At 34.2% G+C, this 24917-nt stretch overlaps 4 protein-coding genes across 5 annotated transcripts; 3 read left to right on the top strand and 1 right to left on the bottom strand.

Moving 5' to 3' along the window:
- The first annotated feature begins 4805 nt into the window (after positions 1 to 4805).
- LOC102625591 (heat shock 70 kDa protein 5) lies at positions 4806 to 7223 on the top strand. The gene has a single exon (XM_006493326.4). It carries the CDS (start codon positions 5073 to 5075, stop codon positions 7023 to 7025), a length of 1953 nt encoding a protein of 650 aa, XP_006493389.2. The 5' UTR covers positions 4806 to 5072; the 3' UTR covers positions 7026 to 7223.
- Positions 7224 to 9567: 2344 nt separating this feature from the next.
- On the top strand, positions 9568 to 10544 carry LOC102625325 (uncharacterized). Its single transcript, XM_006493325.4, has 2 exons — positions 9568 to 9896; positions 10001 to 10544. The coding sequence occupies exons 1-2, from the start codon at positions 9758 to 9760 to the stop codon at positions 10255 to 10257; spliced, it is 396 nt and encodes a 131-aa protein (XP_006493388.2). The 5' UTR covers positions 9568 to 9757; the 3' UTR covers positions 10258 to 10544.
- Positions 10545 to 14184: 3640 nt separating this feature from the next.
- Positions 14185 to 15121, top strand: LOC102624851 (uncharacterized). 2 transcript variants are annotated; one of them, XM_052444393.1, is made up of 2 exons: positions 14185 to 14524; positions 14656 to 15121. In XM_052444393.1, exons 1-2 carry the CDS (start codon positions 14401 to 14403, stop codon positions 14922 to 14924), a joined length of 393 nt encoding a protein of 130 aa, XP_052300353.1. In that variant the 5' UTR covers positions 14185 to 14400; the 3' UTR covers positions 14925 to 15121. The 2 variants fall into 2 exon arrangements, with proteins under 2 accessions (XP_052300353.1, XP_006493386.2); XM_006493323.3 differs by having other exon boundaries at positions 14276 to 14539.
- A 609-nt stretch (positions 15122 to 15730) lies between these two features.
- LOC102624577 (shikimate O-hydroxycinnamoyltransferase) lies at positions 15731 to 20547 on the bottom strand. Its single transcript, XM_006493322.4, has 3 exons — positions 20364 to 20547; positions 19468 to 19963; positions 15731 to 16873 (listed from the first exon to the last, which is right to left on the bottom strand). The coding sequence occupies exons 2-3, from the start codon at positions 19873 to 19875 to the stop codon at positions 15989 to 15991; spliced, it is 1293 nt and encodes a 430-aa protein (XP_006493385.2). The 5' UTR covers positions 19876 to 19963; positions 20364 to 20547; the 3' UTR covers positions 15731 to 15988.
- Between the last annotated feature and the right edge of the window lie 4370 nt (positions 20548 to 24917).

The raw sequence follows: 24917 nt of genomic DNA, 5'->3' as shown, positions 1-24917 counted from the left end.
TGCTTTTGCATGCAAAATTTTCAAAGCATGCAAATCTTTTCCGACTTACATATGCCCCCTTTGTTGAATTTTTTATGACAAGAAGTCAAGTCAAGTATAATAAAAATGAAAAACTTCATCACCTTCCTCTCCTTGTTCCTCCCCGGTGCTTATTCTCGTAATTTGTAATTAATTACTAGGTTTGGTTTGAATTAGTCACTGAAAAAAGCATAATGGATGGCGCTTGTGGGTAAATTTACGGTAAGTGATACAAATCTAAATTTTAGCAAATAAAATATAAGGGAGAAATATATTTAATCATACATTAAATCTGGCTGCTAAATACTCACGTTTGATTGGCCAGCTCCCCAAGGGTGCCATTTGCTTGCTTTGTTTCCACATGCGGGGACACGTGGAGTGCATGGAGTGGGGGGGCGTATGTTACAGAATCTGTAACATATCCACCTCCCTACATCAAATACACAAATATTACACTTGACTTGGCCAAAAAAATAAATTTCGTCTCCTGCTTCTTCTAAATGCTTTTCTTTTGGAATTATTATTGCTTTTCCAGTCGACTAATTCACCCCAAAAATTAGTAATTAATTACAAATTTCAAAGAGTAAAAGAAAAAAAAAAAAAGGTGACAACTCATAATTGGTGGTGATCATTCAAGATCCAATTATTACCCTTTTTCTGTTTCCAATAAAACTCTTATCAAATTTCTTACCCTATCGTCGTTCCTCTCTTCAATGAAAGTTGAGTACCTCATGGTAAACTTATGCACCCTAGTAGTTCTTGTGATCCTTTTTTTGTTCACTGTCAGTCTATCGTATGTTTCGCGAACCGCGTAGAGATATTTTTGGATGGGAACAAAACAATTTCCCACAACTGTCATGATTAATAGAGCTAAATCAAGTACATCATATTGATGTCAGAAAGTTGATTTTTATAGTTTCAAATTTGGCAGACTTGGACGTTTGCTGAAAATCTTTGAAATGATGACAACTTCGGGATTGTGAAACGCTCATCAATGCCCTAATTTCAGAAATCTTGCCATGAGAATTTTAAAGTAGACGCGGGTCAAACGGCTTGCATTGTTTGAACCCGTACTTACACCACTTCTGTTCTCTTTCTGTAAAGCAAAAAAGGTGGTTTAATTTTTAACGTCATAAATTATCCAAATTAAAAAAAAAAATTAAAATCAATATATACTATTTATTCTCTAATATTTTTATAATCCGTAATAATTTTCTGACACTAAAATTTTATAGTATTATCTTTATTTTCGAATACATTTTTTATATTAATTATAAATTAAATAAATCACATACGTTGTAATTAAAATAAAAGATTGAAATACTAAAAATAAGAAATATAGGTTTCGGAATTAATAAAAAAATTAACAATAAGATATTTTTCTTGTGACTTTTGATGTTTTTAAGTATTTTTATAATAAGTATTATTTTATATTTCCCAACATAGAATATCAAATAAAAGATATATGTATCCCTCTTTTCTCTTAAATTTTTTGAGCTGAGGAATTTTTTTAAATATTATAAAAATAATAGAGGAATAAATAGTGTATATTAATTTTATTAGGAGAGAAACAAACAATCTCCCAAATAAAAGTAGAGTACCTTTTAGTCGCCTAAGGCGAATCTTGATTATTGAAACTCATAACATCACGAAAATAGGGGGAAGCTACCTCACAAGTTACAGGTACGCCACCCCAAAACAAATGAAATAGAGGTCCCATTTCCATTAGAGGGGCGTCCCTTACATAATCTGTAAGGCAGCCACCTCCCACGAAATAAATGAATAAACAAAAACGACTTCAAGCCTCCACTAATATACGAGCATGCTGGAGGCTGTAAACAATTAAACATTCATTTTTATGTTTCACATGCAAATATATATACAATGCATGAGTCAAAAAAAGCTTACATACATACATACAAAATCACGAAATATGTACGCCAAGGCCTCAACTTCAACTGATTGTAATCTAAGTTGCATAAGACCTGGAGGCAACCTGGGCAAAATCGGTTAAAATAAAATATTAACGAGCTTAGAGCTTAGTGAATAAATATAAATTTCGATGTATAAAGTATTACCGGAAAAAGCTGTTACGGAATTTTAATTCCACTCAAGATCTTGTAAGTAAAAATATCAAATAAATAACACTCAATCTCTAAATAGACTTACTGTTTATTTCACACTGGAAACTGTCTACTTACAGAGAACTAATTGCTGTGTTATACCAAGTGTGAGCTCAACCTCCGTATATATAGTAATTCATTTTCTTATACTAGTTGTACTCCTTTCTTGTATGAGAATTATTCACTTTCTTATATTAGTTGTACTCCTCCTTGAATAAATCAAATCTTAAAGGAAAAATTACTTATTCCTTAAATAGAATCCTACTAAATTATAAAATACCCTAGGAAATCCTTATTGAAAAATAAGATATATTTCCTAACAAACTCGTTTAGTCACTATATTTTGAGATTAGTGTTCGTTTAATCACTATATACTTAAAAGTATTTGAAAACATGCTTATTGTTAAAATATTGGCACATCTACCATTACTTTTTGTTTCTTTTTTCTTACTTTTATACTATTACCCTCTTATAATAGTATTTCTTTTTTATGGAGATTAGTAAAAATAATAATAATAATAATAATAATAATAATAATAATAATAATAATAAAATTACCGATTTAACCACAAAAAATAAAATAAGAAAAAAAAGAATATATATTAGTTTTTTGTGGAAACTCACATATGTTCAAAAAAAATTAAATTACCAATTTTTAGACATTAATAAAAAAAACTAATATATTAACTCCTAAGCAAAGTGTTTAACAAAAATTAATATATATTCTATTCATTTTTATTTTATTTTTTATGGTTAAAATTGGTAATTTAATTATTTTTTTTAGTAATGTCCAAAAAAATATTGTAAGAGGGTAATATTATAAAGGTAAAACAAATGAAACAAAATGTAAACTTCACAATGTTTATATTACACAAATAATAATGAAATTATGTATTGCATATAATGGCCTCAAGGGCCTAGCCAAGTGATTTTTAAGCAGCTTTATTTTACCAAAGTTCGAATTTCAAGGGAGATAAACGGTTAAAACAATTATTATTGTGTGTGTGTAGAACATGACAATACACACACACACACACACACACACACATATATAAGAGTAAAAGCATGTTTAGTCTCTATTTTATGATATTAGTGTCTATTTAGTTCTGTAATTTTAAAAATATCTCAAAACATCGTTACGTTAAACTATTGACATTCATACCGTTACTTTTTATTCCTTTTAACTTGCTTTTACAATATTATCCTCTTACAATAATATTTCTTTGTTTAAGTTAATAAAAAGAAAAAAAATTAAATTACAAATTTATCTCAAAAAATAAAACAAAAATAAAAGGAATGCATATTAATTTTTACGAAGGCTCATGTATGCACAAAAAAATGAATATTGTAAAACAAAATTAACAATTTTGTGGACATTAATTTAAAAATAATATATTAACTCCTCATAAGAGTGTTCAACAAAAATTAATATTTTTTTTTATTCTTTTTTTTGGTTAAATTGGTAATTGAATTTTTTTTCTTTTTATTAATGTCCCAAAAAAAGAGGCATTATTATAAGAAGTTAATATTGTAAAAGCAAGTAAAAAAGGAACAAAAAGTATTGGCAAGGGTGTCAATAATTTAATGGTTGGAATGTTTTTGAGGTATTTTTAAAAATATAAGGATTTAACGAGTACTAACTTCAAAATTTAGGGATTAAATGAACTTTTACCTTATAAAATAATTTTCCTATCAAGGATTCCTAATTATATTATAGTCAATAACAAACTAAAAGCTAAAAAAATATAAATTTCAATACAGCGTATTTTATTATGTTGTACATGGAATTTTTTTTTTTTTTTTTTGTCTTTTAACTTATCTATGACTTCAATATGATCAGAGAATCATGATTAAAAGCTCACTCTATATCTATTACATATAATATTCATAATAACACCAAAGTAGTGACCTAGGAAACTCGTGTCATACTCGGTGGAAGTATCAACATACAAGTGGAACTGTATAAATATTAGTTAAAAAATTAAAGAAAGAAACTAAATACTTAACCAATATTATCAATCAATGGCACGACAATGAATCATATGAGGAAATGGAAAAGTGAGTTTTTGGATTGAAGATTAAAAAAAAAAGATTTTGAATTTTTCTATTAATTTAGGAATTCAATGGTTTTAAAGAAAAAGATCACCACCAAAAATTAAGAGTAGAAGTCGATCGAGACTCTCTTTAATAATTCTATTATGACACAACGCGAAGGTCGATTCTCACTTAATACTGAAAGGATATCTAATCTACCTCAAGTAAACCCCTACCTAACTTTATTGGACGTGAAATCGAGTCCAAGCCATTACTGATACCTAAACCCAGGCACTCAAGGATCCTCATGGGTTGAGCCCATTGGCACTAGATGAAGTATGTTATTTTATCTATTAAAAAAATATGTGTGAAAATTTTTTTTTGGGCCTCGACCCAGTTTTGTCACTACTATGTTCCGGCCCGGAACTGAAAACTAGATCTCTCCAATATGTACACCACGTGGGTGCTAATAATAACTCTTGATTTCAAAACAGTTAAACCCAACTAAATTTTAGCTGAAGCCCATTTTCATTTGCTAAATTGGGCCTACTATGGTCAATAAAACAACAACCCAGTTAAATAAAAATGTAAAAAAAAAACCTTGTGTTCCTCCAGAACTCTCTGGTGTCCACTCTCATTCTCTCGGCACCTCTGCAATATTCCGGACTTTTCACTTCCCTTTTCCCAATCCTTTCCACCAACTTCTGACCTTCTCTATACATTTCCACCGCCTAAACACTCGTCATTATATATATATAATCCTCACTAACCCCAATCTTTCACCAGATCAAAACAACGGCAAAGCATTCAAATTCACTACACAAATCACATTCTTGAATTCTCCCTTTCATTCTGTAAAACTGTTAAACACTTTCTTGGTTCTTGAATTTCTGCACAATGGCAGCAAAAACTGAAGGCAAGGCCATCGGCATAGACCTTGGAACGACTTACAGCTGCGTTGGAGTATGGCAAAACGATCGCGTAGAGATCATAGCCAATGATCAAGGCAACAGAACCACTCCCTCTTATGTTGCCTTTACTGACACGGAACGTCTCATCGGCGATGCGGCTAAAAACCAAGTCGCCATGAACCCTCAGAACACTGTTTTCGACGCCAAACGACTCATCGGCAGGCGATTCTCCGACCCGTCGGTTCAGAGCGACATGAGGCACTGGCCGTTTAAGGTTGTTTCAGGGCCTGGCGACAAGCCTATGATTGTTGTTACTTACAAAGGCGAAGAGAAACGGTTTTCACCTGAAGAAATCTCTTCTATGGTGTTGACTAAGATGAAGGAGATTGCCGAGGCTTATCTTGGTCACGCTGTGAAGAACGCTGTGGTCACTGTTCCTGCTTATTTTAATGACTCTCAAAGGCAGGCAACGAAGGATGCTGGTGCTATTGCTGGGTTGAATGTCATGAGAATCATCAACGAGCCTACCGCTGCTGCTATTGCTTATGGCTTGGACAAGAAGGCATCGAGGACTGGTGAAAAGAACGTGCTGATATTCGATCTCGGTGGGGGCACTTTTGATGTTTCGCTGCTGACGATTGAGGAGGGTATCTTTGAAGTGAAGGCTACTGCTGGTGATACTCATCTTGGAGGTGAGGATTTTGATAACAGGCTTGTTAATCATTTTGTTGCCGAGTTTAGGAGGAAGCATAAGAAAGATATTAGTGGCAACGCTAGAGCATTGAGGCGTTTGCGGACAGCATGTGAGCGAGCTAAGAGGACTTTGTCTTCCACCACGCAGACCACAATTGAGATTGATTCGCTCTATGAAGGTATTGATTTCTATGCTACTATTACCAGAGCCAGATTTGAAGAATTGAACATGGATTTGTTCAGAAAATGTATGGAACCTGTGGAGAAATGTCTCCGCGACTCGAAGATTGATAAGAGTCTGGTTCATGATATTGTTCTCGTTGGTGGCTCAACAAGAATTCCGAAAGTTCAACAGTTGTTGCAAGATTTCTTCAACGGCAAGGAACTCTGCAAGAGCATAAACCCTGATGAGGCTGTTGCTTATGGAGCTGCTGTTCAGGCTGCTATTTTGAGCGGTGAAGGTGACCAGAAGGTTCAAGATTTGCTCCTCCTTGATGTTACACCTCTCAGCCTTGGTATTGAGACTGCTGGTGGTGTGATGACGACCTTGATTCCAAGAAACACGACCGTTCCCGCCAAGAAGGAGCAAGTCTTCTCAACTTATGCTGATAATCAGACCAGTGTGCTAATTCAAGTGTATGAAGGCGAAAGGGCTAGAACTAAGGACAACAATCTGCTTGGTACATTTGAGCTGAAGGGCATTCCTCCGGCGCCAAGAGGTGTTCCTCAGATCAATGTGTGCTTTGACATTGATGCTAATGGTATATTGCACGTGTCCGCGGAAGATAAGACTGCTGGAGTGAAGAACCAGATTACAATCACCAATGATAAGGGAAGATTGAGCAAGGAAGATATCGAGAGGATGGTGCAAGAGGCAGAGAAGTACAAGGCTGAAGATGAACAAGTGAAGAAGAAGGTGGAGGCGAAGAACAAGTTAGAGAATTACGCGTACAGTATGAGGAATACAGTGAAGGATGACAAGGTTGCAGGAAAATTGGCCGCAGCAGACAAGCAAAAGATTGAGAAGGCAGTTGATGAGACTGTCGAGTGGCTTGACGGGAATCAACTGGCTGAAGTTGATGAGTTCGAGGACAAGTTGAAGGAGTTGGAGGGCTTGTGCAATCCCATAATAGCAAAGATGTATCAAGGTGACGGTGGGGATGTTCCAATGGGTGGCGGCTATGGCTCCTCCGGGTCTGGTGGTTCTGGTGCCGGTGCTGGGCCTAAGATTGAGGAAGTTGATTGAAGTTAAAACGTTGTCGCTAGGGAAGTCCTTCCTGCTATGTTCCGTTCCTTCTGCTCTGTTTTTTCTTATGATGGTGTGTGTTGTCAAATGATGCAAAGGTTTAGGAATCGTTTGAGAGATAAATATAAATAATGTTACGGATGTAATTTTTTTTTCCCCTCTTTCTCAGAATGAAATAAAAGTACTCGTAATTTTCAATTTGCATCATGTTATATGAGATCAGAAACAAAAGAATAAAGATACAGCACTACAATGGTAAAACAAATTAATATGACTCTGAAACAAAGATTTAAGTTGTGGTGTTTCGGTCCCATGCATTTCTATGAATCACCAATTCCCTGTGATTATCTATCTCCATCTGTAATTTCTTGTCATATAATGACCGATATTATGAATTGCCTCAAAGTTTTCATATGGGAGTCTACTCAGATGAGCACTCGTTCCATCAATTACGCTAGATTATATACAAAATCTTGGAAAAGGTAAGAAAAAAAAAGATACCACGCGCTTCAAGGTTTTTAAATGGGTAACTAAATCACATTGGATCCAACTAAATTAATTTTCGCTTAGTGAATTTTTTTTATAAGGAGAAAAAGAGTATTAATCATTGTTCTGTGTCCACTAAAATTAATTTGATATGATTCCCATCAAGATTAATGTAATATACTTGTTTCATCTCCATCCAAATAGTTGGAAATTTGGAATTCAGTAATCAGAAGGATTTGAAACTATATCAGATGAATTTAGTTATCTATTTTTGAAACATTTTGGTCGTTTGCCTACATGTCATGGGGAGCCACATTATGGCCAGATGAAAACAGGCTTGAGACAATCAAATGTACTGTTAAATAGTTGCACGCACATAATTTATTAAAAATACATTAGCACATTTGAAAATGTGGATTTGAAGTCAGATACAGTTATCTAGCTATAATCTAACATTGTGTTATTATTAGACGATATTGTCTAGTCTCAAATTGCATTTAAATATATGTGTGCGATTGTTAACACTGAAGAATCTAAAAGTAATTTATTGTATCCAATCTCTTGAGACTCTAATAACCACCCTGGAGTATCCAACTGTCAGCATTAACAAGAGGGGGTGGAGGAGTTAGATGGTTGTTTAATTCATGAAACACTGATATATGTATACAACAGTCAGCTGAAAGAGATTGATTCAACAAAAAGCAAAAGAAATTTTTCTTTTTATATCTTCCTGAGAAGCGGGGAAACTAGGCTTTGCTTTCCTATTCATTTTCATCTGCAAGCTGTGGCCACTTTTCCTCTCATTGATTCGGCTTTCTTTCTCAATAATCCGAGTTTCTTGCAATTCAAGCATCGTCTTTTTTCAGAAAATAAACAGTTAGCTGTTCTCTTCCGTTCCTGGTGCTGCTCACAATTCAATTATCCATTTTTTCTTCGCAAGGCCAGTATCACTTTTGCTTGAAGGTACTTTCAACGGAATCATGATCATTTGCAAGCAATGAACAACTACACTGTTATCCTGTTCTAATCAGTTTCACTTTCACTATTGGTTCTCATTGATTTCATCATCAGCATCTTCCATGATTCCAGAATCTTATGTATACGCCTTCTGATTCTGACTCATCATGATATGGATTCTGAGCTAGCAAATCCCCTCCATGAACGACCAATGGGCTCATAGCCCATTGGTGTCCCATGCACCCAGAGAACCTTGGGTGCATGGGTTCAAGTCTTAGTAATGGCTAGAACTCGACTCTTCTCTTGGTAGAAGTTTACTTATCTCTTTGTGAATTATGCTATAATAGAATTATTAAAGTGGAGTCCCGATCAATGTCTGATTGTCAAATATCAATAGAACTCTGATTATAATATATCATTATATCAACAAAAAAAATCTCCTCCATGAACACGAGATATCTTGCCTTCACCTTAAAAGATTTTACACTTAACACAATGATGTAATGCAATCAAATTGTAAGATAAGATAATGGGTTTCTAAGGGGATTAAAATCTTCTCAACTCATGGCCAAAAACAAAATTATAGGAGGGTCAGATGCCTATCGAGAACATTTGAACTTCTCTCGGATAAAGCAGAAAAGCAAGCATCAGATTCTGTCCCAATTTCGTCAAACAAGCACAAACTCGAGCACAAACTCGATCAACTAAAGGGGTGGTTTCGAGAAAAACCAATAAAGCTATAGCCTTTATTCTTTCAGCCAGAGGCCAGCTGGTCTCTTCTGCTACTTTAAGCACTTGTAAAAGAAAGCAGTAAGCTAAAAATAATACTTTACATTCCCTACAAGAAAGAAGCAAAAGGAACCAACAAAGTGTTGGCTCCACTGGCAATGGAGTCCCCTTAAGTGGCTTGACTGGGTTTGCTCCCCAGTTCGAGTCGCCCAGTTCGAGTCGCAGGGAAGTCGCATTTGTTGGAAGAACCTGTGCCTCCCGGTTCGAGCGGGGACTTCTAGTCTGGGTTGTGGTACGGGCTTAAAGGTGCCTCCCACAGTTGGGGCCCTCCCCAGGATACCTCGTGGATAAGACCAAAAAAAAAAAAAAAGAAGCAAAAGGAATTAACATCTCCAAACAGTCCATTAGTTTTCCCCTGTAAATTCCATCATCAATACCTCTTAGCTGTTAGAACGTAGTCATCCCTACCCTATAAACCTCCTTCCCCATCAGAAATTCCAAAAAAAGAAAGATAGGAAAAAAAAGGAAAAAAGTTCAAGAAATAACAAGAGTCATAGAAAATGAAGACAAGATTTCTTCCATGGTTCTTATTTATCTTTTGTGCTCAATCTGTTGCAATCTTGGGTTTCGAAAGCTTTCCAAGGTCAAAAACTGAAGATTTCAATCTTTCAAAACCAAGATTTGGAGGGCAACTTCATGGTATGCATTCTATTTTGATCTTATAAGATACAGATAGAGCTTCAAGAATTTTTGTTATGCATACTGCATGGTGTGTACTAATGTTCATCAGATTCCATACACAGGCGTAAACGTCACAAATGGATTTTATGGAGAAATTGAAAGAATGGGATTGGAGGGAAAGCAAGAAATTCTAGATTCAGTAAAAGGACAGAGAGGGAAGGGAACTAATGGCGGAGGAAATCCAGCTCGTCACCCTCGTTCCAGTAAAGGAATAGCTTCATTATCATCAGGTCCTCGTTACCTCGTCTCAGCAGCTACGCCACACGTAATCTTGGCTCTCATGGGACTTTCACTGCCATATTTTCTCACAGGGTTTTAACCTTTCTATTCAAGTTTTATAATTTCCTTCAGGGTATTGATCTACTAATATTGAGACAAATCGCCGACAAAAACAGTGTGTAAAACCGGCAGTGTCTAAGCATTTTTCGTCAGCGTTCAGTTTCTTTTATATGTGCTGCACTGGGAAGTTTAGGTGGCTTTTTGTTACAAGAGCCCAATTAGAAACTCCCGTATTGTTACAAGTTTTGGTGCATTAGTGTTATTATCATTTTTTATTCAATTAACCAATACACCGTATATACAACAAATTTATATTTTAAAAGATGTAAGCATTTGCACCAATGAATAGTGATTTGGTTAGGGTCGTGAACTTTATTAAACACACAATTTAATAGATTTTTCAAACTTTAACAAATCCATAATCTTGGATTGGGAATATTATACATACATATATATGCGATCGCACTCATTTTTTTAATACGAATATGCTATTAAGTCGTGTGGCTTGACAGAGTTAATTTTTAATACCTACAAACGCGGTTTAATAGAATTAAAAATTATCTCTATTAAAATATATTATTTAAAAACGTGTCTGCATGAAAAAAAAAAAAAAATGAAGATACCCACATTTGAGAAGGACTATACACACACACTTTTTGTTTATGTCGGCTTATATATTCATACCTCAAGGCGTCGTACCCATAATATAGGCATTAAGAAAAATCAATAAAATTTAACATTTGACTATACCCAAATTATGAGGTTATGATACCCGAAAGATACCGCAATCAACGCGCATTTAAAAAATAATAATAATAATGTGCTACAAACAATATAGTGAGAGTGTAATCCAACTAAACTTGCATGGACTACTCGCCATGTCATTAATTGCTTTCTAAAGCATTTAAAAACACTCGATCTGCGCAGCAATTTTGCTAAAAAGTTGTATTTAAATCATCTCCTTTGGTGCGTTCCTTGCAATGAGGTGAGGAGTGGCTAAGAGTAGGGATAGTAACCGGCCTTGCTGGGCCCAACTTTTCGACTCATCAGCCATATCTGGGTAAGGCACAGGCACCAGCCCATTAAGAGCCCATCTGTACAGGCCGCGGGTCTATGCTATTTTTTTTAATATTTTTTGTTTTCCTACAGAAAATTAAAAATTAAATTTAAAATTTCACTTTAATTTTTTTATTTCACATTTATTTCTTTATAGGTAGCGACACTCTCTCACATAATCCAATTCATGAATGTAAATACTAACAATTTAAATTTAAAAGAATAAATATAGGTATTAACAAGGCACAAACTACGAAATTAGAGGGTCATATCGTACTAACCTAATGGTACAATTAGGCCACTATTTAATGGGTTGGACTGTGCCAGGCCAACCCGTTGGCCATCTCTAGTTCAGAGGGTGATATGAATCTATTCAAGACATTTATATAAATTATATACAACATATAAATAGTAACCATATTCAAAGTCCAGAGATGAACATACAATTACGGCAAAAAGTGCTCCCATGAAACAAGCACAAAATCTATTCCAAGACAATCAAATAAACTTTGGTAAGTATTACTAGTACATAAGGTTGTCAAGTTTTATCGAAAATAAATCGGTAACGCAGATAATTAACAATTATTAGGTGTGATTGTCTGCACGATTTAAAATATAAATTTGAGGTTAGTTAGCATTATCTAGCAATAATTTAACATAGTATTATAACTCAAATATGATTGCATTAAGGCTTCTTGGCTACCACAGCACAGCAGTACTCCCAAATGGTGATATAGTATAAAGTTCTTCTTTAACTATTGCATTGCGGCAATTAAATTACTTGGCAATCATAGCGCCGCGTTCCCAAATAGGGCTTAATCAAATAACTGTATCAACTTCTAATATTCTAATGAGCGCCATGGAGTAGTTAACTATCAGCATTGGAATACATGATGGAGTTGGATGGATGTTGATTCATGTGACATTTTAGTATATTTACTCATTTCTCTTCCAAATTATTCTCTCCCATTAATGTGGGAGAAGCATATATCCTTTTCGTATTAAGTAATACTAGAAATTCCAGGCGGTGCTATAATAAACTTGTCAATGATAGTCTCAATAGATTCTTTATTCTCAATATCAATGTCAGTAGATTTTAATTGTAATATATAAGCGTGGAAAAGTAAAAAAAGAAAAAGAAAAAAATTGTCAAGTTTAAGAGATTGCAAAAGTCATATGATTTCAACGAATTCAACAAAAAGCGAAAGTAAGTTCTCTTTTCATATCTTTTGTAAGAAGCAGGGGAAGTTGGTGCCTTTCCTTCCTGTTCCTTTTCATCCAGTAAATACCGGCCACTTTCTTCTAATTGAATCAGCTATCTTTCTCAACAATCCAAGTTTCTTGTAATTCAAGCATCATCTTTATCCAGAAAATCAACAACTAATTAAATCTCTTCCATTCCTTTTGCTTCTTTCATTTGAATTTAATTTCCATCTTAAATGTTCTATGGAAGGCCAGGATCACTTTGGCTAGAACAGAGTTACACCAGGGATCATGATCATGGCAAGCAATAATCATGATCATTGATCCGATCATCAACATCTTTCATGATCCCAGAATCTTACATATACACCTATCGAATCTCTGACACATCATGATCTAGGTATTCTGAGCTTGCAAATTCCCTCCATAAACACAAGATACCTTGCTGTCACCTTACAAGCATTTTATACTCAACGCAGGAAAATGTAATCAAATTGCAAAATAAGACAGGGGTTCTAGACTCTAGAGGGGTTAAAATTTTCTAAACTCATGGCCAAAAAAAAAAAAAATTGTCGGCAGATGCTTATCGAAATTATTTAAATTTTTTTCTGGTAAAACAGATCAGCGAGCATCAGATTCTCTATCCCAAAGAGACAAAGTCGATCAACTAAAACCGTTGGTTCTGATAATAACAATAAAGCTATAGCTTTATTATTTCAGCCACTTTATCAGAGACCAGCTGGTCTCTTCGCTTCTTTAAGCACGTATAAAAGGAAGAGTAAGGTAAAAGTGATACTTTACCTATCTTATATGAATGAAGTAAAAGGATTTAGATCCTGTTTGTAAATGAGCTGCCGTGACTTTTAAGCTATAACTGTTGTGAAATGGGAATGAGGTGTTGTAACTTTTAAGTTATAGTTGCTGTGGAAAAAAAAAAAACTATAACTACGAAATAAAAATTAATAATATATGGCAAATATAAATTTTAAATAATAATTTTGACAAAATTATTAAAAATATAATAATTTTTTTATTAAATAAGTGAAAAATCATATTAACATAACTTTTAAGTTACAGTAACTAGTGTTTACCAAATATTTTAATACTATAACTCTTAAACTACAGCTGTCTAACCTTAATCCCAAACGTATTCTTAACATTTCCAAACAGTGAATATGATGGATAAATTCACATCATCAGAGGACCAGCTGTCATTTGGGAATAAAGCTCGAATGCTCAAATATATCAATAACGATACGAAAAAAAAAATTGATTCGCCATAAATTTTACATTGTAAGGCATCAGAAGTTGAACTTAACGCATGCTATAAGGGCAAAAGTTAAGAGAACCCTGAACAAAAATGTGAAAAAGCAAAGAGCAGGAATCCGAGTGTCTGAAATGAATAAAAGATAAGATGTTCGGCCACGGCCGCCCCAGAATCTTAACTTACAAGTTGAAGCCTAACTTTGAAGTTCAGGTCCTCCAGGATATGCTTGCTGTCTTGACAGTTACAACAAGAAGAATATGAATAATAATCTAGCAAAGCAATGACGTTTTTACAGACATATCGTTGCCTCTTTAAGCTATTACCACAGACCAGTTCTTTCTTCACATAAATTTTTTTTTTTTTTTGGGTTTATGATTTAAAATATGAACTCCTTTTTGCATAGTCTTGATGTATCAAAGACAGCCATGGATCACAAGTATGGGCCACATATTTTGATTCTCCGACTAAAGCAGCATTTTGCGTTGCTCATGACCATTAGTTTTTACCTTTTCCCCTCTACAGAGAGCTTAAGTTCCATCATAAATACCTCTTACCGCTTAGAACTTAATCATCCCGAGCCTAGAAACCTCCTTCTCCGTAAGAAATTCCAATAAGACAGAAAAAAGTTCAAAATAAGAACAGCAAAAGCCGTAGAAAATGAAGATAAGACTTCTTTTATGGTTCTTATTTATCTTATATACTCAATCTGTTACAATCCTGGGTTTTGAAGACTTTCCAACATCAAAAATTGAAGATTTCAACCTTTCAAAACCAAGATTTGGTGAGCAACTTCATGGTATGCGAAATATTTTCATCTTACGAGATACAGAAAGAGCTTTAAGGTTTTTTTTTTTTTTTTTTTTCCCGCAAACTGCATATAGTGTGAACTAATGTTCATCATATTTCCTACAGTGAGAGACACGGGCGTAAATGTCACGAATAGAATATATGCAGAAACTGAAAGAGTGAGATTGAAGGGAAAGCAAGAAATTTTTGATTCGATAAAGGGACAGAAAGGGAAGGGAAATTATGGTGCAGGAAATGACGCCCATCACCCTCGATCCAGCAATGGTGCAGCCTTGTCACCAGCAGGTCCTTATTACCTCATCTCAGCAGCTATGCTACATGTGATCTTGGCTCTCATCGGACTCTCACTGCCATATTTTCTTATCGGGTTTTAACTTTTCTATTCGAGTGTTTATAACTTCCTTCAGAGCATTGGTCTCATTGTGTGGTTTTTAAGATTTTGTTTGCTGTTTTTAATACTATCTTACAAGCATATGCCCTTTTGCTTCAGAGCCAGTAAGATGTTGCTAGCGTCTGCTAGGTTTGTCGTTTTAATTATGTAATTTATCGACTGTGATTGTTTTCTTAAAAAGTGTCAAAATCTCCCTATCTTCTCTTCCTATCTCTAACATTAGCATACAGATTGTATGCACGATTATGAAAACGGATTATATTGAATGAACGTAAAAAACTGCTATAACAGTATCAAAAGAAGAGTTCATATGGTTCCCTTAACTACCATAAGTCATCACGACATATTAAAGCTTGCTAGCTATCTCATCCATTTCCTTGTCGAGGGGAGAAATGAATGGTGAGTTTGGTATTGAGGTTGGGTAGCTGTAACTTAAAAGTTACAGTACTAAAATATTTGGTAAACACTAACTATTACAGCTTATAAGTTATATTGATATAATTTTTCACTTGTATAATAAAATATATATTATATATTTAATAATTTTGTCAAAATTATTATTTAAAATTTATATTTACTGACAAAATTATTATTTAAAATTTATATTTACTATATATTATTAATTTTTATTTAATAATTATAGTTTTTTTTCTACAGCAGCTGTAGCTTAAAATTTACAGCACCTCAATCTCAAACGGGACCGAACATATATTCCTTGGCAATTATGATCAAATGTTGGAAGCTACATTTCTTAAAATGCTGCTTTATCAGAGTTAAAAATCAACCAGAGGCTAAAAATGACAATATGAATTAATTAAAGTTGACGCCAAAAAAACAACATCAGCCTTATTAAATCAGGTTCTCACGGAGTTCATATATGAGAAATAAACAGACAGCATGCGCCAAAGAAAGTTTAATATGTAGGTACATTTCAAACATAAAAAGGTCTGTAATGAACAAAAGATAACAAAACCGCTTTCCAAAAAAATTTGTGCATCTGAAATCGACCTGCTTGATTCACTTCCGATGAGTTTCAGTGGTGGTTTTCTAAATGTCATATATTAACTTCTCAAATAGTTTCATGTGTTCAGTTTGCAGAGAGATGGCAACTGATAAGCTTCCATCATTGGTTGGGCTTGGGATTATAAATGATAAGCCCTCATATGCAATCCCACCAGGTCCCATAAATATGGGACGACCCCACCCGAAATCAGCATCATGTATTGGCAACCTAACCCAGCTAGTAATCCCGAGATTTGGACACCTAAATGTATGGGCACCACGAACCAAAGCTGATAAATCAGGCTGAAGCTCTAAGTAATCAAGAGCTGACCTTAGATAGTCGTTGTCCATCCGAACCAATGCATCGTGGATCCGACTTGCAGCGTACCATATTGGCTTTGATTGGAGATCACCCGTGACTGCCATTGGTGTAGCTGTAAAGATCACGTTCCCAAAGTAACCAGGTGGAAGAGGAGGCCGCAATCTAGCACGTCCATCTGTTGCAATGTACAATTTGGTCTCTTGATCAGCAGTAAGCCCCCGTGCGATGCATGCAGACCTCCACACATGGCCCGCCAACATCTCATATGAGCTATAATTGATAGTGTTACCATCTTCTTTGGCCTTGGCTTTGAGGATGTTGAGTTGGTCCCTGGTTAATTTGAAAATTGAGACAGCTGTAGTCTCAGAACTTGATTTCAGAGGATGTTTCAATGGAGGGGGAGGCTGGTATTCAATATGTTCAAATGCAGGTTGAGGTGGATCTCGGGAGCGAAGCAAAGTTCGATCAATGAATGGTGGGATGGTAAGATCAAGACCACGAGCAAAATCTGACCATGTGTTCACAAAGTGGAGACCAGAAAATCCATCGGCCACATGATGTTGCATACCCACACCAAGTGAGACCCCACCGCATTTGAAGTGAGTGATCTGCAGAGATTCAAAACCATGATTGGTGAGCTCAAGATTTGCAATGCCTCAAAAACTCAAGTGGTATGAGATTACTATATAAGTAATCACTTCTTAGCATTCCTTAAGATTTTGCTGCAACAAGGGTTTCGGATAAGCTAAACGAAATTTTCAAGTAGAAACCCTGTTTCCATAATTTTGAAGTACATTTTAAAACTAAAAAGACATGACCAACAAACCTCAGCCTTCATTAGACAGTAATGAACTTGAATGCCCGCTCTGGTGTTTAAGTGTGAACGTATAACTCATCATTATTGTCTGTTTTTGGATATTTGGAGAAATTTATGCAAGAGCAAAGAACTTAAAAGTTACCAAATTAATAACATTCATAGTTCTCTTAAAATTTTCGAGCAAATAGATCCGAAGAAGTCAGATGCAATTTAGTTTCTATATCCAATTCACTCGTATGATAAGTATAAACATCCTAAAGGCAATTTGGAAACTAGGGGATACAAGCGAACTAATTGTCTAAATCCAAGAAGTTTGACTTCTTACTGCCAAAGTACGACTCTGCAACTCTCATTTCACAACTCACATCGCACCATATTCCTCAAGCAACAGTTAAAAAGTGATATATGGAAAGGGTTATCCTATGTTACATCTGTTGTAACTTGTAACCCAACTAAAACATGCAAAACATGGAGGATTAATATGCAAAATAGTTAATATGGGTTTGATTTCGTTGGAACCGCTCTAAGGTAGAGCACCCTTTTATAACCATATAATTAAAATTATAACGTATTTTTTATTATTTATCACTTTGTGTGTGTAATTATAATTAGAGTAGCTCCAAAATAGCCATCGCCAATATAAAACCACGTAGATTAGCAGTTAAAGTCAACTTTTACTAAGCCACAAGCAATTACAACTGGCACTCTACCAATGAAACTCCCAAATACTTGCCTAATTCTAATGTGAAGTATTATCACTTTTTATGACCGAAGCTGTAGCGTGGCCCAAGTTAGTTGGATGATTAAGCTTGAAGTATGTTAGGTAGCAGATAACTTAACGAAGGTGGCATCAATTTTCATTTTTGTCAAACTCTTAATTACGGCCAAGCCTCCAACGACATAGGCGGTGCACAACCACCACCTAACTCTAAAAAGTTAAAAGGGCGTAATAAAATCCCCCAGAACTGTCCTGTCAAATACTAGTTTGGATAATGGGAAAATGGGGGGCCATAAAATCAATTTGTATTTCATCCAGCTAAAAAGTGGGGGAGAGAAGTTATGTGGTTCATGTGCAATGACATGTCCCTATCCCATCACATGGACATCATTAATTTCTAATCCATGGGAGATGAATCAACATAATTGCTCCTTGCTTGGAAGTTGGAACTTAAAAGTTAGGTTGGATTAACAAGAGTCCTTGACTAAGAATGTGGCTAGTACTCAATTTGGAAGATTCGGTTCCCGTATGTCTGATATCTAAGCATATTGATATTTGTTTCTAATTAATTGCACATGAAGATGAAGTGTCATTTTAATCACTAGCCTTTTTAGGCAAGTGTGACTGTGTGAAGTGTCCATCCATCCCTTGATAGAGGAAAGGTGTCCTATTTTTATATTGAAAAAGAAGGAGCTGGCTACGGTACAACTTCTGTACCTTACAGACCGGGTTAGCCAGCCCTCTAAGGGTGCCATTTGCAGGCATTGTTTTCCCATATACGGACACGTGGAGTGTATGGAGTGGGGGATGTATGTTACAGATCCACCTCCTGAAAAAGAAGACCCCAAGGACACTACATAGTACATACAAAATTAGGTGTGAAAGCTGATAAATTTGACCCGCTGCATACCAAAATTATTAGCAGAAGAAGTCAGTCCTTCGTTTAAGTGACTTCTTCACTCTTTCGTGGTCTATTCATTCCTCCATTTTCATAAAATTACGTCTCCAAATTCTTTTTCTCTTTTAGATTCACAGCAAACAGACAAATTCGTCAAAGCCACCAACTGCTTACGAGCTATTTAATGGCATGAAATAATAATTATTTATATAATTGATGTGTAACCACTAGTTAATGTAGACCAAATTATAATTAAAAAAACAAAAAAAACTATATTAAATAAGGCTTTTGACTTAAACTGAGATCTATTAATGATTTTTCTCAACAAAAGAAAAAACGAAATTGACAACCAGGGCTTGGTTACCTTACATAATCATCAATTGATTTAGTTAGGACATTTATAATACGACTGCCCTTATAAAATGACTGAGTTTTACAACTAAAAATTTATTAGAAATTTGAATTTTTAATCTAAAACTCTACCAAACATTATTCAAAAATCTACATCCACCTCAATTTGAGGAAAAACAAAAACATATCTACATCTATTTACGAACTCAAACAGCGACTCTCATTAAAGCATTGGTTACAATTACCAACCACTAAGTTAAATATTCAGTTCATCAACAAAAAAAAACAAAAAAAGAGTCAAAGACTTAAGTGGATAAATTAATCTTCTAAGTTTTGCGTGTGCAATGCATAAATTAAACAAAAAGCTTAAATAAATATTAACTTTTTTACAATAAAATAAATAAATATATAAACATACCTGCAAAACTAAGAGGGGATAAGTTGATATTCCACCAGAGTAGTCGATCGTTGGGATGAGCTGCTTCAGCTCCAGAGTGGGAGCAAAGTCTCCGAAATCATCGATCAACGACGTCGTTTCTGCCTCGACGAACAAGACGCCCTCAGCGTTGCAGTCAATCTCGATACGGCCGTCGTCGTCCCGCTTCAGCCGGCCGGCCATCGGATAGAACGGCACCAGCGCCTTGCTCAGTGCGTCCTTGAGAACCCCGGCGTCGAAGAAGTTGGCGGCGCCGGTCGGCCGGTAGAAGTAGACGCTCGGCGTGTGGAACCGCGGCACCACCAGGTCGACGTTCGCGTTCCACAGCGCCACCCTCGGCGTCTCCGCCGCCGGCCGCACCATTGTCGATTCCTTCACGTTGATTATCATCGTCTGACAACGTACGTCTTTTCCTCCCTCACAGTTCACTCCGCTGCACAAGGGTGAACCCGGTTCGGTTCGACCGGATTGGACTTGTCTGCAAAATTTCCAAATGTTAGTACGTCAAAACCGCGAATAATCAAGGACACGCGTCAACATCACAGACTCTAAAGTCAAAATTTTTGGCAAAGCACGCGACCCGATGAGAGACTATGAAAACAGAAACCGCCCCCTACTTGTGGGCCCCGCTGTTTTTTCAGAGAATTTAGGTACAGAATATCGAAAAAGATCTGCTGCTTGTTTCTCACCTTAGACAATAGGCACTCAATTAAAATGGAAGTTTCTGTTTTGCCCTAATGGTTGCCCGAATAAGCAAAACCCAAAACGATCACATTATGTTTGGCCGTATAAATTTTTCAAGCTCTATTTACGATCAATTTTAAAAATTTAAATAGAAAATACAAGAAATTGGGGGAAAAAAAAAAAAAAAGGATTACCTGAAGAGTGAGCGCTGAAGAGAGGAGACAATGAGATGGATTGATTCGGCGAGAGAGAAAATAAAATGAAATGAAATGAACTGAAGACGAGAGTTTAAAAGCAAGGGGAACTAAATAAGAAAAAGTTGAGTCACCTAACCCGGCCTAATAACACTGAAGAAAAGAAGGAAAAGTAACTGCCACGTCATCACCTCACCGCATGCCACTTCTCTTCCTTCCACAGAATCCACTTCGCCAACCACTTACTATTATTTATTTATTTATTTCAGGAAGAAAAGTAAGAAAAAAATGGAATTGATAATTAATAATTTTCCAAAAGTTTTGATCTAAATTATTAAAGATTATGGATAATAACAAAAGCGTTAATTAACGGCCATACATCTCTTAAATAGTGTTCATACCAGGGATTACGTTAATAGAGCCATGGACGGCGAAAACGACAATGGAATTAATTTTGATTTTGATTTTGATTGTTGCTAAATATTTATTACAACCAGGGATTTTGGCTTTGATTGCTATATAGTAAAAGTTATTTATTACTAAATAAGAAATTAGGTTTTGTTTGTGAAATTTTTTAAGTATTTAAGAATTAAAAATTTGAAAGGTGTAGCATGAAAATAGAAAAGACTTTAATAACATAAAAAAAATCATTCGAATATATTTAGTTATCCAAAATATATAAACATAAGTTAATTTAAGCTTTTGACTCGTTCGTTATTAGATATTTTAATTTTAATGATGTAATATATACATAGATTTCAAGTATTATACTTGTACTCAATCTTTTTTCGTCGACGATAGCTTAAACCTACTCTATTAGATTTAACCCTTAATCTTTTTCTTTACCTTAGGCCTTAGCTTACGAGACCGATTAAGTGAGCTACCTGCCTATCCACATGGGATGATTATCAAATTTTCTTTAATATTTACGGTAGATTTAATTGGTTGAAAAGAAAAGAGAAGTAGTTGAAGTTGAAGAAGTTGGTGAGATGTTGACCTGTCTCATAATAAAACCTTACCCAAATTCCCAAATTTTTGTGGTGCTAATTTTTGTTATTTGTTTGTTTGATTATTATTAGACTATCATTATTATTATTTTCACTAGAAGCATGCAAGCTCACGCTTTGCAATTGCTGACGAAATGGGTATTCGGCGAGACTTTTGCGTTTCTCACTCATAGGGATTGGCACAGTGGCATCTGAAGCGGCGGGTCCCACCTGGAGTTGGTGAGGCGGTCGCGACTAATATGTATTCTGCTTTTTCGCCATACTCCATTAGGAATCGGTGTAATTGCGCCGATGCACCGATAGTTGTTGGATCCGTTTACCTGATCAAAATGAGGAGCAGGGGAATTTTTTTTTTTTTTTTTTAACAAGTGTTTTAATTAGGGATAACAATGGGGTGGAGGTGGGAATGGGGATGCCCACCCATTTTTCACTCCATTAAAAATTTTATCCTTATTCTCTTATAAATTTAGTGGGGTGGGGATGAAGAATCCCCATGTGGTGAATAATTTTTATATTCCCACTTCATTTCTTATTAATTTATTTTATAATAGATATAGATACATATTTTAAAAAAAATTAAAAACTAAAGAATTAAATAAAATCATTACCATATTATAAATGATTTTTAAAAAAATCTACAAATGTTTGAAATAATATCTTGAAATGATATCAAAATTGAAAAATGTTTGAAGAAAACAGTATATTAAGAGAGAAAATAAAACATAACAATGTTTTAAGTTGATATAAAAATTATATTACATAGTTTTCTTTTAGTTATACCCTATTTACCTCAAGTAAAAATAAAAAGAAAATTTATTAACAACCTTATAACTGATGAAACAAAAATTATTATATAAAAACTAGAAAAAATATTTATATATAATAGGGAGTGGGGTGGGGGTGGGGGTGGGGTGAAGAGTACAAAACCAAACCCCATTCTATTAAGAATTTAGGGATTATTTTTTTCTCATTCTCCAAAAATTATTCAAAATTCACCTCATTTGGGGTGGAACCCTATGGAGAATTTTGTCATCCCTAATTTTAAATAAAACTTATTCATACATTTTTTTATTTATTAAAAATTATAAAATTATTTTAATAGATAAGTTATTTACAGTTATCTTATAAGAAAATGAAATAAAATTGTCAAATCAAACAAAGACATTTTAGACGATTTTAACTCTTTGAAAAAAATCTACAATTTAAGTATAGTTTTTGGAGATTTATAAAAGTATATCAAACATACGCATTAATAGTAATGCTCTCACTCAGTGATCAAATTGAGCTTTCAACATTAAAAAAAAGGAAAAAAAATTGCAATAAATTAAGCGTACTTTAGATAATTTAACACTTAAAAAAAACAACTCTATCTATAACTCTACCTTCAAAAACTTAAAATTTTGATTTTTTTTAGTACAGTCAAAATAATTTTTTTAAAACACACTTTTGACTAGCAGAATAAGCATACCAAACAAGCATCAAGTATTAAGCAAGCAATGGAAATGCTCTTAATCGGTGGTTAAATTGAAACTAAAAAATAGTTGGTGATGTCTTTGGGTACTAAGTAATGGCAAATTGGCAATGCTGTTACTTAGTGGTCAAATTGTAATTTATCAATAGAAATAAGATTAAAATATAATATTAAAAAAAAACTGCTGATGTCCATTCTCAGATATTGGTCGTCAATCCCTCGTTCCTGTACCATATTCTATGGTCATGAAATTTGGCAAGCGGTCATTCACTAAAATAAAAGAATTCCTTTCTCTATGAAGCTTTTGAGCTTATTTTGTTTAGCTCCCTATATTCTCTTTTATTTATAAATGATAGTTTAGTTGGTTAACTTCTTGTAATGAAAGCTACAGATCAAGAGTTCAAGTTTAAGGAGTGCAAGTAACTTTGACAGTAAGGTGTAAAGTAACAAAAAAGCAGGGAAAATATTGATGAATGGACTAATTTTTCTCTTATAAATACTTATATTCCATCAATTTATTTGTTAAATACAGATTATAATCCTACAATGAAAGCTATAGATCAAGAGTTCAAGTTTAAGGAGGAGTCCTGCAATGAAAGCTATAGATCAAGAGTTCAAGTCTAAGGAGTACAAGGAATTTTTCGAGTAGGACGCAAAGCCTCCAGGAAAAAAAGAAAAAAGCACTAAGATTCACGAGTGCACTAATTTTCTCTCTTAAAAGTATGCATATTAAAATCTATTTGTTTGCTAACATACAAAACTAGATTACTTTGTCATATTATTATCTTGCAATGAAAGCTATGGATCAAGATTCTAAGTCTAAGGAGTACAACTAATTTTGAGGAGTAGACTGAAAGGTTACCAAAAATAAATGGACAAGGTTGGTGAGTGCACCAATTTTCTCTCCTAAAAATGCCCATATTAAAATCCATAAATTTGCTAACATACAATTACAAAACTAGGCTCATTTGTTATATTATTATCTTGCAATGAAAGTTAGATCAAGAGTTTAAATTTAGGGAGTACAACTAATTTTGAGAGTAGGGTACAAAATAACCACAAAAAAAAAAGAGAAAATTGATGAGTGCACAAATTTTTTTTCTTGAAAAAAAAAAGAACTCATATTAAAATCTATTTATTTACTAACATACAAAACTAGACTCCTTTGTTATATTATTGTCTTGCAATGAAAGCTATAAAACAATAGTCCAAGTCTAGTCTAAGGAAAACAACTAATTTTGAGAAAAAAATTTGTTGTGAAAATTTTAATATACTCGCAAGTGCACGAATTTAGAGATAGAATAGTGGTAACGAGTTCGATCCTACAGGAATTGTTATAAATTGAAAAGTTTAATTTAAATCTAAAATTAATATTAATCCTGACCTAGTTGAGCAAATTGAGTTTTAAAAGAAATTAAACTAATTAAACTAAGAAAACAATTAAAGTAAATGAGGTTTCAATAAGACAAAAATTACCAAGGTTTCAGAATCTACCACTATTCAACTAGTAATTATCTAATTATTAATTAATCCCCAATTTTAGAGTGACAACTCGAAATCAATCTATGTCATCTCATGAATTTAACAATTAAGCCCAAGTAATTAAATCTAATGTAGGTTCTTTTTCTGCTTAATAATATGACATCTAAGCATCCCATGTAAACATATTGAACAACAAAGAGTCAAAGTTTTCCTAAGTACTCTATGTAAACAATTTAATGAAAGACATAGAATCAAAGATAATCATGTATAAACTTTATAGATCCAAGCATAGATTTAATCGAATATTAATCCTAACAATCAATAATGCATGACAAGATTGATGAAAAAATTTTAATAACATCTAATTAATCATGTGAAATAAAAACAATAATCATTAAAGAACATATATAGGGAATTAATTAAATAAAAAGATAATTATTTTATTGAATATGGCTTCATCCTTAATCTCAATATAAGAAAATTAGCTAAACATACTTGAATTGAGAGCAACAAAAGAAATAAAATCGGCCATGGGAAGCCCAACTGCTGCATATTTTCTTCTCTTTGTCTCGCCTTTTTTTCCTCCACTGGCGG

The sequence above is a fragment of the Citrus sinensis genome, chromosome 7 (genome assembly GCF_022201045.2).
Source record: "Citrus sinensis cultivar Valencia sweet orange chromosome 7, DVS_A1.0, whole genome shotgun sequence".
Lineage (NCBI taxonomy): Eukaryota > Viridiplantae > Streptophyta > Magnoliopsida > Sapindales > Rutaceae > Citrus > Citrus sinensis.
This window is presented reverse-complemented; position numbering and strand designations above follow the sequence as displayed.

Coding starts and splice junctions, on each gene's coding strand:
- LOC102624851 (XM_006493323.3), top strand. CDS start 14,401: ATGAAGATAAGACTTCTTTTATGGTTCTTATTTATCTTATATACTCAA. Junction 14,540..14,655: donor ATTTGGTGAGCAACTTCATG/GTATGCGAAATA, acceptor TATTTCCTACAG/TGAGAGACACGGGCGTAAAT.
- LOC102625591 (XM_006493326.4), top strand. CDS start 5,073: ATGGCAGCAAAAACTGAAGGCAAGGCCATCGGCATAGACCTTGGAACG.
- LOC102625325 (XM_006493325.4), top strand. CDS start 9,758: ATGAAGACAAGATTTCTTCCATGGTTCTTATTTATCTTTTGTGCTCAA. Junction 9,897..10,000: donor ATTTGGAGGGCAACTTCATG/GTATGCATTCTA, acceptor TTCCATACACAG/GCGTAAACGTCACAAATGGA.
- LOC102624577 (XM_006493322.4), bottom strand. CDS start 19,875: ATGATAATCAACGTGAAGGAATCGACAATGGTGCGGCCGGCGGCGGAG. Junction 16,874..19,467: donor ATCCCCTCTTAGTTTTGCAG/GTATGTTTATAT, acceptor GAATCTCTGCAG/ATCACTCACTTCAAATGCGG.